Below are 13,641 nucleotides of genomic sequence, written 5' to 3' on the forward strand. Positions count from 1 at the left end.
CTCCTCCCCTGAGTTGCTGGAAGAAAGCCCCTCCTTACCCCTGCCATCAGCTACCTTCCTGCAAAAATCAGGTCAGATTCCTGATCTGTGTTCCGGGGCAACTGTAAGACCAAAATGTAGAGTGCGGTCCTCATGGAGTAACACCCATCACTTCTCTGTCCCTCCCTCTAAGATGGGGAAGCTGACCATGATGACTGGGGCCATTTTCTGGGGAAGCACCCCTGATGGAAGGCCAGGTGGGCCTCCATGGGGGCTCCAACCCACTGCTGCACCTTGTGGTGAGAACAACAAAGAAAAGACCAGGACTCTCAGGCTGTAGGACCTTTTCTTCTGTTTCATTTGCTGAAAAATAGAGTTGACACTTCCTAGAGCTGATGTGAGAGTAAAGCAGGAAAGGTGTGGACAGAGCCTGCCAGAGGGTGGCTAATGCTCAGCCCTCCAGATGCTTTGGCTCTTTGTTCAGGAACCAAACAGAAAATGAAACTGGTTCTCTGTTGTTGACTTTTCAGTTGCCAGATCACCAGCCTTCCGGGAAAGGTCCTCCGTTTCGAGAAAAGAAACTGTGCAGCAACTAAAAATAACCCAGGGTAGAAAGTAGCAGCATGCTCTCAGCCCTTCCCACACACGGTGTATTCATCCGAATGACCTTGACCACCAAGGCTGGGCCTCCTCAGGCGAGTTGCTGGGACCTGAAGGCACTAGGTCTGTGCCTGTCAGCAGGGCCAAGTCTAGAAGGACTTGATCAAAAGGACTGGGGGTGGGGCGTGGACAGAGAGGCTGAGGGGTGGCCTTCGGCCCCTCTCCCAGGTACCAAGGGAGCAGAGCAGGCGACAGGGGACTCTGCAGGGGAGGTCCTGGAAGACTTCTCAGAGGAGGTGAAGCCAGACTTTGGCTTTACAGGGTGAGTATGGTTTCTCCAGGTTCGATGCAGCAGGTGTCCCTGGCAGAAGGACCTGCATGAACAAACCCTAGAGGCCACGTGGATGTGACCCTCAGCAGCAGCGGTGTGACCAGTATGCGGTGAGGAGCTGGTGTGTTCTGGAACTGCGCCACGTGCTGGTGGTCTGAGGGTGAATACAGCAGGCAGGCTGGTGAGTGGGTGGGTGGGGAGGACTGAGGGGGTGGAAAGACGGCCATGGGGTGGGGGAGTGGTTGGCCAAGGGACTCACGGTGTGTAGGTGGCAGGTCTCCTTCAAGGAGCCGAGGCAGGGTGGGTTGTGTCATAGGACGTGGGATGTCAAGGCTGGGGTTGATTCTCTAAGGGGGCAGCTGCTGCTGCTGCTGCTGCTAAGTCACTTCAGTCGTGTCCGACTCTGTGTGACCCCATAGATGGAAGCCCACCAGGCTCCCCCGTCCCTGGGATTCTCCAGGCAAGAACACTGGAGTGGGTTGCCATTTCCTTCTCCAATGTGTGAAAGTGAAAAGTGAAAGTTAAGTCGCTCAGTCGTGTCCGACCCTCAGCGACCCCACGGACTGCAGCCTTCCAGGTTCCTCCATCCATGGGATTCTCCATGCAAGAGAACTGGAGTTGCTTGCCATTGCCTTCTCCGAAGGGGGCAGCAGGAGGGTGGAAATAGTTCTGGGTGGGGCCTGTGGGCAGGGTGTTGTTAATTTGAGCCACTCAGAAATGAGGGTTTCACTTCCTTTTTGGTTTCCTGAATACATCTGGGACCAGAAGGTATGCGTTGTTATTTCAGAGACACACAGAAGGCGGCTGCATCTGCAGAGCTGAGAACAACTGGATCTTGTTCACACTCAGCCAGAGGAAGACCCCTGGGTAAGCAGTGGGGTAGGACTCCCACCCATCTCCCCATCCTCAGGACGACTGTCTGCGAAAACCTTGATTGTCACTAGTTGACAAAAGAAGGGAAATGGAAGCTCAGAGAGGTGAGACCATGGCCCGAAGGACAGAGTGTGGACATGGAAGCAGCTGTATCTGACGGATTCCTCCCACCCTCGGGCACCCTAAACAGTGCAGAGGGAGGTAGACGCCAGCTCAGGTGGTCTCAGCTTGGGATGTGGACCCCTGAGGCATAAGCTGTGACCCGGAAGGAAGCTGTATGTTGTGGGTGCTGAGTCATCAGGGAAATCTCAAGATAGCTGAGGGGATGAGGACAGCAGGGGGGCTAGAATCCTTCCTCCTTGTGGCCTGGCCACCTTGAGTCTGCCCTTGGGTGCTGTGCTGGGGCTGATGTTCATCTTTGTCCACCATAAATATTGCAGACAGTGTCTTCTGGTCTCTCATTATTTCTGACTTGGTTTGTGGCATCCTTTTGAGATATTTAGTCTTTAAGAGGTCAAATAAATCAGACCTTCCTTATGGCTCCAGCAATTGTGTCTTGATGAATGGTTTCCCCAACTCAAAATTATTGTTAACATTTTTTTCCAGTATGCTAGCATTTCTTTTCTTTTTCCATTTTCATTTAGATCCTCTGGAATCGATTGGTGAGTACAATCTTATTGTTTCTTCCTCTTTCTCTTCGCCCCTCTTCATTTTTTCCTTCTTCTCCTTCTCCTCATTCAAGCAGGACATGTTTAAGGGGTACTTTTCTCGGTAGGAGTGGCACACCCATTTCTGTGCTTTCAAAAGTGCCTCCATTGCAGTCAGGAAATGACTCCACGCTTCTGCCCTCAAAGTCCCAGGCAGCAGTTTGGGAGCAGAGAGCGAGAGACTGGAGGAAGCTGGGCCCCACACCCAGACCGACCTGGACTGGACATCCTGTGGGAGGGGAGGCTTAGGAATGTCCTGCTCAAGTCTTCAAGTCTCAGGATAGTATATCAGATTTCAGGTAGGCCTCGTGTTTTGCCACAGTTCTCTCTTCCTCTTTCTCCTCTTATAATAACACCATGGCTGGAGTAAGGGGACATGAAGAAATGCAGGTGTTTCCTGCTACCTGAGAGTACAGTGTTCATACCAAAGCTTTCTTAAACCAAGATGGTGGAGAGCATAGACCATGTAGGTCTCACATCCTCTTTTACTGGCAGAGGGTGATCTTCTGGAAAGTGTGGGATGCCCATAAATGGAAACGCTCAGAAATCTGATGGCACTCTCTATCAGAAAGAGCTTTTAAGAAGACAGACCAGGAATACAAATGGAATTACTCAACAGTAGGGAAAAGAGTTGTAGTGCTATGTCTCTGAGAATCTGGTGGTTTCCTGCCCCAGTAAGAGGTCCCACGCCTCACGTTTTCTCCAGGCTGTGCCCGGGCAGCTGAAGGGCCCAGAAGCCCTGGAGCAGGAGGAGCGCAGAGAAGAGACAGAGCCCCGCCCAGTGCTGGGAGCTGAAGAAACGCCACACAAATAGCCCCACAGGCAGGAAAGTACAAGAGTCCAAGGGGGACTGGAAGGGAAATAGAGGAAGACAGCAGGGGAGGAAGACTCTGAGACGGGCCTCCAAGTGCAAGTAACATTTCACCTGGCGAGGCACGTGGGGAAAGGCCTTGGAGGGGAAGCCTGAGCGAAGGCCTGAGGCTGGGGGAACCAGAGTCCAGGCAGCTGGGAGTCCTCCAGGCCCCTCAACCAGGCCCTGTGGAGTCAGGAGGGTGAGTGAGACAGAGTTGGAGCCTGAGGAGGGCCTGGTGGCGGGCTAAGGACTTGAATTTGACACTGTCTTTACCCCTCCTATCCCTGCCCATGGACTATGAGCTGCACCACGTGGAGGAAGAGGTTTGGAAGCATCTGTGTCTGCCCACGTGGAGGGAAGGGCTCTGGGTCTGGCCATGCAGTTGGGCAGGGACAGGATTCTCTAGGGTCCTCCCCTCTCCCACTGGCAGCCTTTCCAGTTAGTAACCAATCAGAGGCTAACAGAGGAGGACACCCAGATAGGAATCCAGCAGAAGGGAGAACCATCCAGCATCCACACCCAGCGGAGGCCCCAGACAAGGGTCAGGACCAGGGCAAGAACGGCAGGGCAGGATGGAAGAATAAGTCATGGGGCTTGACGCATTTTCAAGTGTTTGGCGTCATCAGGACCAGCCCTTTCTGCCTCACCCTCCTCCTCTCTCTGCTTGGCTGTTGGTCCTTGTGTTCCCAATTTCAACTGGCCGCCCTGGCTCCTGGGCTCCTGCAGCTTCGAGGCAGAGAAGGAGGCAGGGGACCAGCCAGCTCTCCTCCCCACGTGCCTGGAGACAGGCTTGTCTGTGTTAATTCTCTCCCATCCACAGTCATTGCCCACAGCCCCCGTCACCAGGCATACTCCCTAGTAACCAAGCTGATGGTTACTACTCTTGAGGGGAACCCTGGGCATTGCAGAGGGACAGTGATAGAAAGATTCTGGGATCGGGGCTCAGGTTAGGGAGTTTGGGGGAAACTCTATGGAAGTTCGGCCACTCTAGGTGGGGTGCTGTAGAGAATGGCAGGGGCAGTTTTCCCAGTGATTGTCTCAGTAACTCTATCTCCTGAGAGGTGAGACAGAGCAAGGATAACGGTGCAATTGGTAAATAAGGAGCAGTCATGATTTTCAGCCAAGCGAGGGAGTGTGAAGACCTTGGGTTCCTGTTGCCGCCATCCCTGCTTTTTATTTATTATTTTTGTTAGCAGCAAAGTGAGAAGCAGCCGGGTATGGGATCTTGAGCCCAGGGAGTGGGGTGGGACCCAGTTCTCCATGAACAAGGTTTCTGACCTTGGACAAATTACAGAACATCTATGCTTCAGCTTCCTTAGCTGTAAATGGGGATACAGCAGTACATACCTCCTGGTTATCAGAACAATATGGATTATATTTTATGAAGTCTTAGAGTAACTACCAATGTGGAGAAAAATCAGAAATACAAGCCACTCTCATGAGTAGCTGTTACTGGAACTATAAGGACTTTTACTATTATTTCAGTCAGGTCTCAGGAAGAATACTTAAATAAGTACTCTTTTGCCTTCTTAAAATACCGCCTAAGTGTAATTAACGTGCTTTCTTTTCTCATCTCCCAACACAAGATAGTCACAGCCAGAACCAAAAGAAGTTCTCTCTCTATAAAGATCTGCTATTAAAACAAGAACAGAGACGAGACAAAGGATGGACAGCATCACATATGATATGTGCGAATGTAAATTTGTACAGTTTCTTTGCATCACAAATAGCTTAAGTATGAAAAAATGTTAGGTGTTGATACCCTTGGATCTAGTCATTCTCCTTCTAGAAATAGCTTAATGAAAGAATTTTAAATGTAGGCAAAGTTTTATACAAGAAGAGTGTTCTTTGCACTATTATTTACATAAAGAATTAAAAACAGCCTGAAGTCGAACCATCAGGAATGGACAGCAAAGACGACACCATTCCGGTCCTGCACTGACCAGGGCAGGACTGCAGGGATTGGAGTGGGGCTGGCGGGACTCCAGAAAAAAGGTTTATGGGCTGAAGGCTATTGCAGAAGGGAGGAGGATGTGGGTTGTGGGAGCTACAGCACTGGGGACTTTATCAAGGCAGAGATTTGAGCACAGGGTGCATGACATCATTTTGCAATAAAAAGAGTCATTTTCCGATTAACATACATCCACAAATTTTTGTACATTAAATCAAGTAGAGCATAGTCATAACAAACCTGGGATTTGGATCAGAAAGCCTTGGGTTCAAGGCCGGGCTCCACAGGAATGTGAAAACTTGGACTGACCTAAGTGTAGGTGAGTTTCAGAAGCCTGCACGTCATAGACAGTGGGTCATAACACCTATAACCAATTAGTAACACAAGCGTTCCCAGTCTCATGTAGTTTCCAGAATATTCCCTTCCTACCTGTTCTTCTTTCTCTTGTTTCTATGCTCCTATTACTTCACAGATGGCTGTCTCCTCTCTGATTATCCTCTCCTTGTGCCCCAACAGGAGAGCAGGACTCTGACTGGGGAGGATGGTGGGAGGATGAGTAACTTTCCTTAACCAGTGATCTGCAGAGCCCAGGGGACAGAGAACCACGCTGGGTTAAGTCCACGGTGGCACTGGTGGCCGGCCCAGGGGAAACCTCCCAGGAGCTCACTCCTCCTTGCTCCCTACAGCCACTGCTCACCCATGATCAAGCCCACAATCTGTTTTCTCTTCCCCAAGGGTGAAACGACACCTTCTTCCAGCCTGACACAGGCGGGTGAGATCTCTGAGACCTTGCTGCTGCCACCATGAGCTCAGAAGATCCCAGTAACCACTCAGGTAGTCAGCCACCTCGTCTATGGCAGGTTCCTACTTGTGAGCCAGAATCGAGGGTGGTGCCTCAAGGCCAAATTAACCTACCGAGTAATCAAGAACCAAGAATTGCGTGATAAGCATCCCCCAGAGAGGCAATGGGGAGTCCCCGAACACTTGGCGGTCTGTCCCCATAGACTCTGTCCTGGTCCTCTTCTCAGGGAGCCATAGCCAAGATGATAACTTCCTCCCCGTGCCTCGTAAATCCCAGTTAATGACTCAGAAGAGAGGCCAGGACAGCCCATGGAGTGGGGTGGGCACAACAGAGGAAGTCCCCAAGGCCAGGCGGGACAGGGAGACGAGGTCCCCTGGAGCTTCTGCTGCCCTCGCCCTTGGTCCAAGCCTCATTCTGCTCCCAGACCCTGGGGTGTGAACACAGAGGTAGTTTCCTCCACTTCTCGCCCTGTGGCCCACCCAGCTGCTCTGTGAGGGTCAGCGGATTCTAAACTGAACCCCAATCTAGCTATGCTGCCTCCCACACCTGCCTCCCAGATCTGGAGCACCTTACCTGGCCTAACCTGTAAAATGAGAAGAATATTTCCCTATGTTGTGATGAGGATCAAACATGTGTATCCGTGGCCTGGACCAGGGCCTACCACATAGTAGGTCCTGCCTAGTGTGGTGCTGTCCTCTCTCCCTGGAATGTGTTAGTTCCAAGTAGAAACCTCTCCCCTTCTCTGGAATCCCCTCCCCCATGCTGTGCTAGGGCACCTGCCCAGGGCTCCCATATAGAAACACCTGATTACCAGGTGACTGCCTCAGGCAGGTGCTAGCTCTATTGTTCTCAAACGCCCAGGCAGATGCCCAGGTGCTCGTTATTTCCTCCACCCACACCCACCCTAATCAATCAAACCCTGATCTAGTGCTGTGGGTTCCCTCCATGAGAGCCCTGAGTTCATTTCTCTCTTAGTGATGCATGAGAAAAAGAAAACCTAAGAACACTTAACACTTCAGGGAAGAAAGACAGAGGAAGAGATCTGACGTCTCTTCATTTGATAAGGACACTGATATCACTGAATTAAGGCCCCACACTCAAGGCCTCACTTCACCCAATTACGGCCTTAAAGCCCCTATCCTCTAATGCAGTCATTGCAGAGTGGGAGGGTCTGGGCGTTAACTTATGAATTGGGGCTGGTGCATACAGTCCATCTTCGACCCCAGGTAAATCCATCAACAGCATGCAGTTGAGTGCTGCTCAGAAAGGGGAACTTTAACCACTCATACTCGATACCGTTTACATCACACCATAGTTTATTTAATATCCAATTTTATTTTTCTGTCTAGAGAGCCAAAGCTTTTATAAGGATGTCATTGAGTATGTCCAGGAGAGTGTGAGAAGGGAAAAACTGCTATTCCTGCTCACTGAAGACAAACCCTGGGAGAAATTTGTGACTGAGGCCGATTTGTCCAGGTAACCATGCAGGTACACCAGGAATGTCATCTACATGCCCCAGGAAGATTCTCCCATGCTGTTTTCCTCCAGTCAGATCCTATGGGTGGGGTTGAGGATGTTCCTCCTCAAGTTCCTATGTGGAATGTTTCCTCCGTGTTATTTGTTGGCAGTGAATGACGTTGGGTTGAGAAGAGATGAAACCGGCAAGGAAGGGCAGGTTATATGACCTTGGACAAGTTACTGAGCTACTCTCTGCTTCATCATGTGTTCAGTGTTATTGTGAGCACTCTGATCATGAAGCAAGTATTTTTCACTATTGCTGACACAGAATAGGTGCTCAATCAATGTATATTTTATAATAAACTTGTTGGGAAGAATCGGGGACCTTCTTCCTGGAGATGAAAACCAAGAAGGTCTTCCTTTGGCTAAAGTCAGAAAATCCTGACCCGAACATCATTTTGTGTTCCTGGGGATTCCAACTAGAACTCTTTCATTCCGTATCTTAGGAACTATACCAACACTGCAGTTTCCTGCTGGCCAATAAGGCAGAGAGGCTGGAGAGGAACTGGTTGGACCTGGTGGGATCCTGGATCTAGCCCTGCCCAACTCTGGGACTGTGGGTTTAAGACTTTGAGTGTCAGATTTGTTATGTGTTATGTGTCCAGTGGGAATAGCAATTCGATCTGATGGATTGTGGTGATGGCCTCAGAGTGAACTGCAGAGTCAGAGGTGGGGAACCAAGTCCAATCATCTCATCCAAAGGCCCAGAGAGGCCTAGACCAGGGTCAGACCCAGGGGTCAGGGTGGAGCAGAGGGTCCATGTTGGAGGACTAGTAGGCAGGCTTGGGCAGCAGGGCCAGGACTAGAGTGAAGAGAGTAGGCCCCAAGGACAGAGAACTGAAGGGGCTGTGACCCTGGTAGAGGTCTTGGGAGTGGGAGAGGGAACATATCTTCCCTTCCTGACGGGATCCCAACAAGTTGGGCTAGAGGGCCCTGGGTGACTGTGTCCCCTACACCCTGCCTGGGACCTGGCTTCTCACTCCAATTGGGACGCTCTTCTAGTCTATGAGGAGCCTCCCTGTCAGTGGGAAGGCCGTGTGGCTCAGTGAGCCCTCCAGGGTCATCATAAGCGGCTGCGATTATGTGTCATTTGAGGGATTCTGAGGAGCCTCACATATCCCCACCAAAGAGGAGAACACTTCCTCCACCAGCTGTGCAAGTGCCGGTCTCTTCAGGCTCAGCCATTCGGATGGGTGTTTCCTCAATTCTCTTGAATCTTTAGAGGTTCCATAAAGTTGCACACACCTTGGGGTGCAGGCTCATGAAGCTGTCACAAATTAACATGTGACCCCGAGAGGTCAGGGGTGCTGGGTGCTGGTTCAGGAGTCAGTGAGGTGGGCTGGAGGGGCCACGGGGGAACAGGGCTCATAGCACATCTCCTGCTTCTCAGTCAATATGGGCAGTGGACAGACCCAGTGTCCTTCTGCTGAGAAGGCCAAGGGTATCAGGCTTGGATGAGAGCAGATGCCAGGCAAAATGATCATTAAGGGTCCTTCTAACTGAGTTTTGATTAAAAAATATATAAAATTCTAGGCGCACAGTTAGCCAGTCTGAAAAGTATGAGGGCAAAGTCCTGGGACTATCCTTACATTTCCCATCATGGGCCAATTTGGGGGATCCCACAACCACCCTCAGATTCTAGAACTCCATAGAAGGATGCACAGACTCTTAAAGCTTCAGGATCCCAGTTGTGGTTTATTACAGGGAAGGATGCAGTTTCCCATCAGCCACAGGGCCGAGTCTGGACAGGATTCACACATGAAGCTTCCACTGTTACATTGTCCAGGATGCATTACTGTCCTGGATTCAGTGGGGCAGGACACATGGAGCACTGCCCGCCAGGGACGCTCACCCTATTTAACAACAAATTACCCTGACCTGTCATCTCCAGCCCCTCCCAAGGTCAGACTAATGCCCTAGAGCCCAGCTCTTCCAGAGGTCAGAACTGATACCACATGACCCAGAGGCCCATCACGTGTCAACTTGTCAGACTGTGCAGTGGCCATAGCCCTAGGCAGATGAGGACATTCTTATCAGCCAGAATATGCTTGGGGCCTAGGGACCAGATCCTAACAGTCAAGAGCAAGCAACAAGGTCACTATACACTAAGGTCCTTGAATGAAGGGTTTTCTGCTCTAATCCCACTTCTCTTTATCTGTGAAGTTCCCATTTTACACACATTCTGGAAGTGATGGTATTGGTCTGAAATTAAGGTATCTTTATCAAATCTCTCTGAAGTTAAAGGTATCCTAAAATGACCTTTGCTCATTTATTCCATGATTGGATAAGTCCATGGAGCACTAACAATATCCAAATGAGGGTTTAAGGTTGGAAAAGTTTTTACATTAGTAAAATTCTTGTGATTTACAATAAAATCTCTGTGGTTTATGCAGGATAGAGCTTGTTGAGCCTGTTTCACAGACAAGCAAGCTGTCTTTCTAGGGCTTTACTGTTCACTGTTACAGGGAAGAGGAATATGCACTACGAGAATATCTGAGCAAGCTGCAAACAGTCTTGGCCAGGGAGGACCAAGACAGCCTCCAAAAATGCCAGCAGGAAAAGGAGAGGTTTTTGAAGGAGTTTCCTCGGGTAAAACAGGAGCTGGAGGAGAACATAAAAAAGCTCCGTGAGCTCGCAGACAGCGTTGACAAGGTGCACAGGGACTGCACCATCTCCAATGTGGTAGCCTCCTCCACCGGCGTTGTGTCTGGTGCCCTGGGCATCCTTGGCCTGGTTCTGGCTCCCTTTACAGCAGGCCTCAGTCTGGGACTCTCAGCCACTGGAATAGGGCTGGGAGCAGCCGCTGCTGTAACAGGTTTGTCCACCATGGTGGTGGAAGGTGTGAACACGTCATCAGCAGAAACCCAGGCCAGTCGCCTTGACACAGCCAAAATAAAATCCTATAGAAGGCATCTCTACAAAGTTAAAGACTTTGGGAGGCATATTCATGCCATCAAGGTGGCCAGAGACAACCCTCAATTAGTAGCCACTGCTCAGCGCTACATAACCAACGGGCAAGTCTCTGTCCAAAGTGCCAAACAGGTGAGAAGACATTTCGGAGGCACAGCTCTGGCAGCGACTAGAACAGCCCGCATCGGGAGTGGAGTGGTGTCAGGTTTATTCATGGCGCTGGACGTGTACTCCCTGGTGAAAGATGCACAGCACTTGCAGGAGGGGGCAAAGACAGCATCGGCTGAGAACATGAGGCAGAAAGCCCAGGAGCTGGAGATGAAGTTGGAGGAGCTCACCTGGATCTATGAGTGTCTGCAATACGGCCTGACTGGGCCACCCCTAGAGCAACGCAGGGACCAGGGACATGGGCAGGATCAAGGGGAGAAACCGCTTATTTTGGATTGAAGAAGACGCTGAGGGCAGAATAAGGGAGAGACAGGGAGACTAGCGATGAGAGGCCAGGAATAGGCGAGCTTTGAAAGTGGGAGAAAGAAAAAGAGTTAGGATTGTAGAGACCCAGCGCAAGTAGCAGGGGCTCCTCTATCACCCTCCCCAGGCTTTGACATTCCAGCAAGAAGGGTTTCTCCCTGGTGATGGGCTTAGCCCTACTTTGCCAGCATCAACTCACCTGTGAACTCAGTATGTAGTGACTTGTTTGTTTCCGTGTTTTATTAAAGTGGAGTTGATTTACAATATTGTATTAGTTTCAGGTGTAAAGCAAAGTGATTCAATTATACGCGTATCTCTGCACATATTATCATTTTTAAATTTTTTATAAGTGCTTCAGTTCAGTTCAGTCGCTCAGTCGTGTCTGACTCTTTGCGACCCCATGGAATGCATCTTGCCAGGCCTCCCTATCTATCATCAACTCCCGGAGTTCACTCAAACTCATGTCCATTGAGTCGGCGATGCCATCCAACCAGCTCATCCTCTGTCCTCCCCTTATCCTGCCACCTTCAATCTTTCCCAGCATCAGGGTCTTTTCAAATGAGTCAGCTCTTGGCATCAGGTGGCCAAAGTATTAGAGTTTCACTTTCAGCATCAGTCCTTCCAATGAATATTCAGGACTGATTTCCTTCAGGATGGACTGGTTGGATCTCCTTGCGCTCCAAGGAACTCTCAAGAGTCGTCTACAACACCGCAGTTCAAAAGCATCAATTCTTCAGCTTTCAGCCTTCTTTATGGTCCAACTGTCACATCCGTACATGACTACTGCAACAATCACAGCTTTGACTATACCGCGCTTTGTCGGCAAAGTGAGTCTCTGCTTTTTAATACTCTATAGAGGTTGACTATAACTTTTCTTCCAAGAAGCAAATGTATTTTAATTTCATGGCTGCAGTCACCATCTACAGTGATTTGGAGCCCAAGAAAATGAAGTCTGTCACTGCTTCCATTTTATCCCCATCTAGGAGGGCTGCATGATGCCAAATTCTCTCCCCACTCATGGAAGATGGAGAGATGTGGGACACAGCAGAGTGGGCCCCAGAGTCTCTGTGAAGGAAGAGTTCAGGCAGCTTTCCCCTTGAGGTGGAGCTGTTCCAGAAGTGAGCTGACACTTGATGCCACTCGCAGAGGGTCTCCATTGGCCCCGCCAGACTCAGCTCCCTGTGGCCCCTCCTTAGGCCTTGAATCACTTCTTTGGACAAGAGGTAATTGATGTTTATGACTCATCTGAAGCTAACAGGGAGCATTTGTGGAAGGAAAGTACATTGTTAGACTACTGGAACGTTTAAGGATTTCTCTTCCTCTAAGGAAACTGCATAGTCCAAAAAACAGACTGACCAGCCAGTTTCCCCATTTGAGGGCGAGTCTGAGCCTTAGTTTTCCCAGATGATATTGAGATAGTAAACGTTTTCATCACAGGGCTATGGTAGCTTGCACAATGGTGTGTGTGAAAGTGTTTTACAGACTGCAAAGGGTTCAGGTGTTATGTTTTCCCACAATGGTTCAGCTTTTTAACAATTTGTTTTCATTTTGAAAATCATCAGATTTACCATTTTACCCATTTTAAGTGTACAGTTCAGTGGTATTAAGGACACTCACATCATTGTACAACCAGCATCACCATCCATCCACTGAATGTTTTACATCAAAAATGAAACTGTCCCATTTGTATACTAATAACTCATTCTCCCTCCTCTCCACCCCTGGCAAGCACCAGCATACCCCTGATTTTTATGAAATTGACTCCTCTCAGGACATCAAGTGTGTGGAATTTTATACAATATTTGTCCTTTGTGACGGGATTTTTTTCTTTGTTTTTTACTTCCTGTGGTAAAATATACACAACATAAAATTCACCACTAAACCATTTCTAAGTGCACAGGCGAGTGGTATCAAATGCATTCGTATGTTGTGCAGCCACCACCCCATCCATCTCCATATCCTTTCTCCTGAAACCTGAGCTCCACTAGACCAGACCTCCCGCTCCCTCTCCCCCAGCCCCAGACAACCACCATGCTACTGTCTGTCTTTATCAATTTGCCTACTCCGCAAACCTAATAAAAACAGAAAATACAATAATTTTTTGTAACTGTTTTATTTCACTGAACATAATGTCTTCAAGGAGGATCCAGGCTGTGGCATGTGTCTGAATTTTCTTCCTTTTAAAATAATTTTTTAAAAAAGAACTTTCTTCCTTTTTTAAGTGATTCATAGTCTGTGGTATGTATAGACAGAATCTTTCTTATATTATTTTGCTTTCTTGCACACTTTGGCTATTGTGATGAGAGCAGCCTGGCAGTGAGTGGCCGAGACCAGTTCCCCTGAGGTCACCTGTGCTGTCAGCCTGGAAGGGATGCCCTGTGCTCTTCCCCAGATGCCCATCTCCATCAGCAACTCTGATGACTCTAAAGCCCTCTGGTCACATGCTCAGTCTGAAGCTCCCTACTCCCTCCCACTGGTCCTGTGCAAAGCGACGAGGACAGGCAGGCGGGTTGCTGCAGACATCCTGGGTCCTTCTCTTGTGATGCCGGGGTCAAGTGGAGCCCAAGTTTATCGTCATTGAATCTTTAGGATCTCCACATGGGGTGGTCTCAGCTCACGTCCCTGGATTGAAGTCTTGCTGCATCC

The 13,641-nt window shown here is 49.5% G+C and overlaps 2 protein-coding genes across 9 annotated transcripts in view; both read left to right on the top strand.

Annotated features, from left to right (window-relative positions):
- The first annotated feature begins 953 nt into the window (after positions 1 to 953).
- On the top strand, positions 954 to 13,092 carry LOC148777660 (apolipoprotein L3-like). 5 transcript variants are annotated; one of them, XM_088837186.1, is made up of 7 exons: positions 954 to 1,091; positions 1,698 to 1,777; positions 2,428 to 2,445; positions 3,197 to 3,542; positions 6,030 to 6,128; positions 7,446 to 7,572; positions 10,080 to 13,092. In XM_088837186.1, exons 5-7 carry the CDS (start codon positions 6,098 to 6,100, stop codon positions 10,969 to 10,971), a joined length of 1,050 nt encoding a protein of 349 aa, XP_088693312.1. In that variant the 5' UTR covers positions 954 to 1,091; positions 1,698 to 1,777; positions 2,428 to 2,445; positions 3,197 to 3,542; positions 6,030 to 6,097; the 3' UTR covers positions 10,972 to 13,092. The 5 variants fall into 5 exon arrangements, with proteins under 5 accessions (XP_088693312.1, XP_088693310.1, XP_088693311.1 ...); XM_088837184.1 differs by lacking the exon at positions 3,197 to 3,542; XM_088837187.1 differs by lacking the exon at positions 954 to 1,091 and having other exon boundaries at positions 3,197 to 3,423.
- LOC148777661 (apolipoprotein L2-like) overlaps positions 955 to 13,641 on the top strand; it is a 39,409-nt gene continuing 26,722 nt past the window's right edge. The window contains exon 1 of one of the 4 annotated variants that reach the window (XM_088837194.1): positions 955 to 1,091. The gene's annotated coding sequence lies outside the window, so the exon portion shown is untranslated. Of the gene's footprint in view, positions 1,092 to 7,452; positions 7,585 to 13,641 lie in introns of those variants that run through there. The other 3 variants (XM_088837192.1, XM_088837193.1, XM_088837195.1) reach the window with 3 other exon arrangements.

The sequence above is a fragment of the Moschus berezovskii genome, chromosome 6, assembly GCF_049115385.1.
Source record: "Moschus berezovskii isolate FMDL1 chromosome 6, NW_MosBer_1.0, whole genome shotgun sequence".
NCBI lineage: Eukaryota > Metazoa > Chordata > Mammalia > Artiodactyla > Moschidae > Moschus > Moschus berezovskii.

Excerpts from the sequence above, each read along its gene's own strand:
- LOC148777660 (XM_088837186.1), top strand. The coding sequence starts at position 6,098 with ATGAGCTCAGAAGATCCCAGTAACCACTCAG. Across the intron at positions 6,129-7,445 it reads AGATCCCAGTAACCACTCAG|AGAGCCAAAGCTTTTATAAG; the intron begins GTAGTCAGCCAC and ends TTTTCTGTCTAG. Across the intron at positions 7,573-10,079 it reads ACTGAGGCCGATTTGTCCAG|GGAAGAGGAATATGCACTAC; the intron begins GTAACCATGCAG and ends TCACTGTTACAG.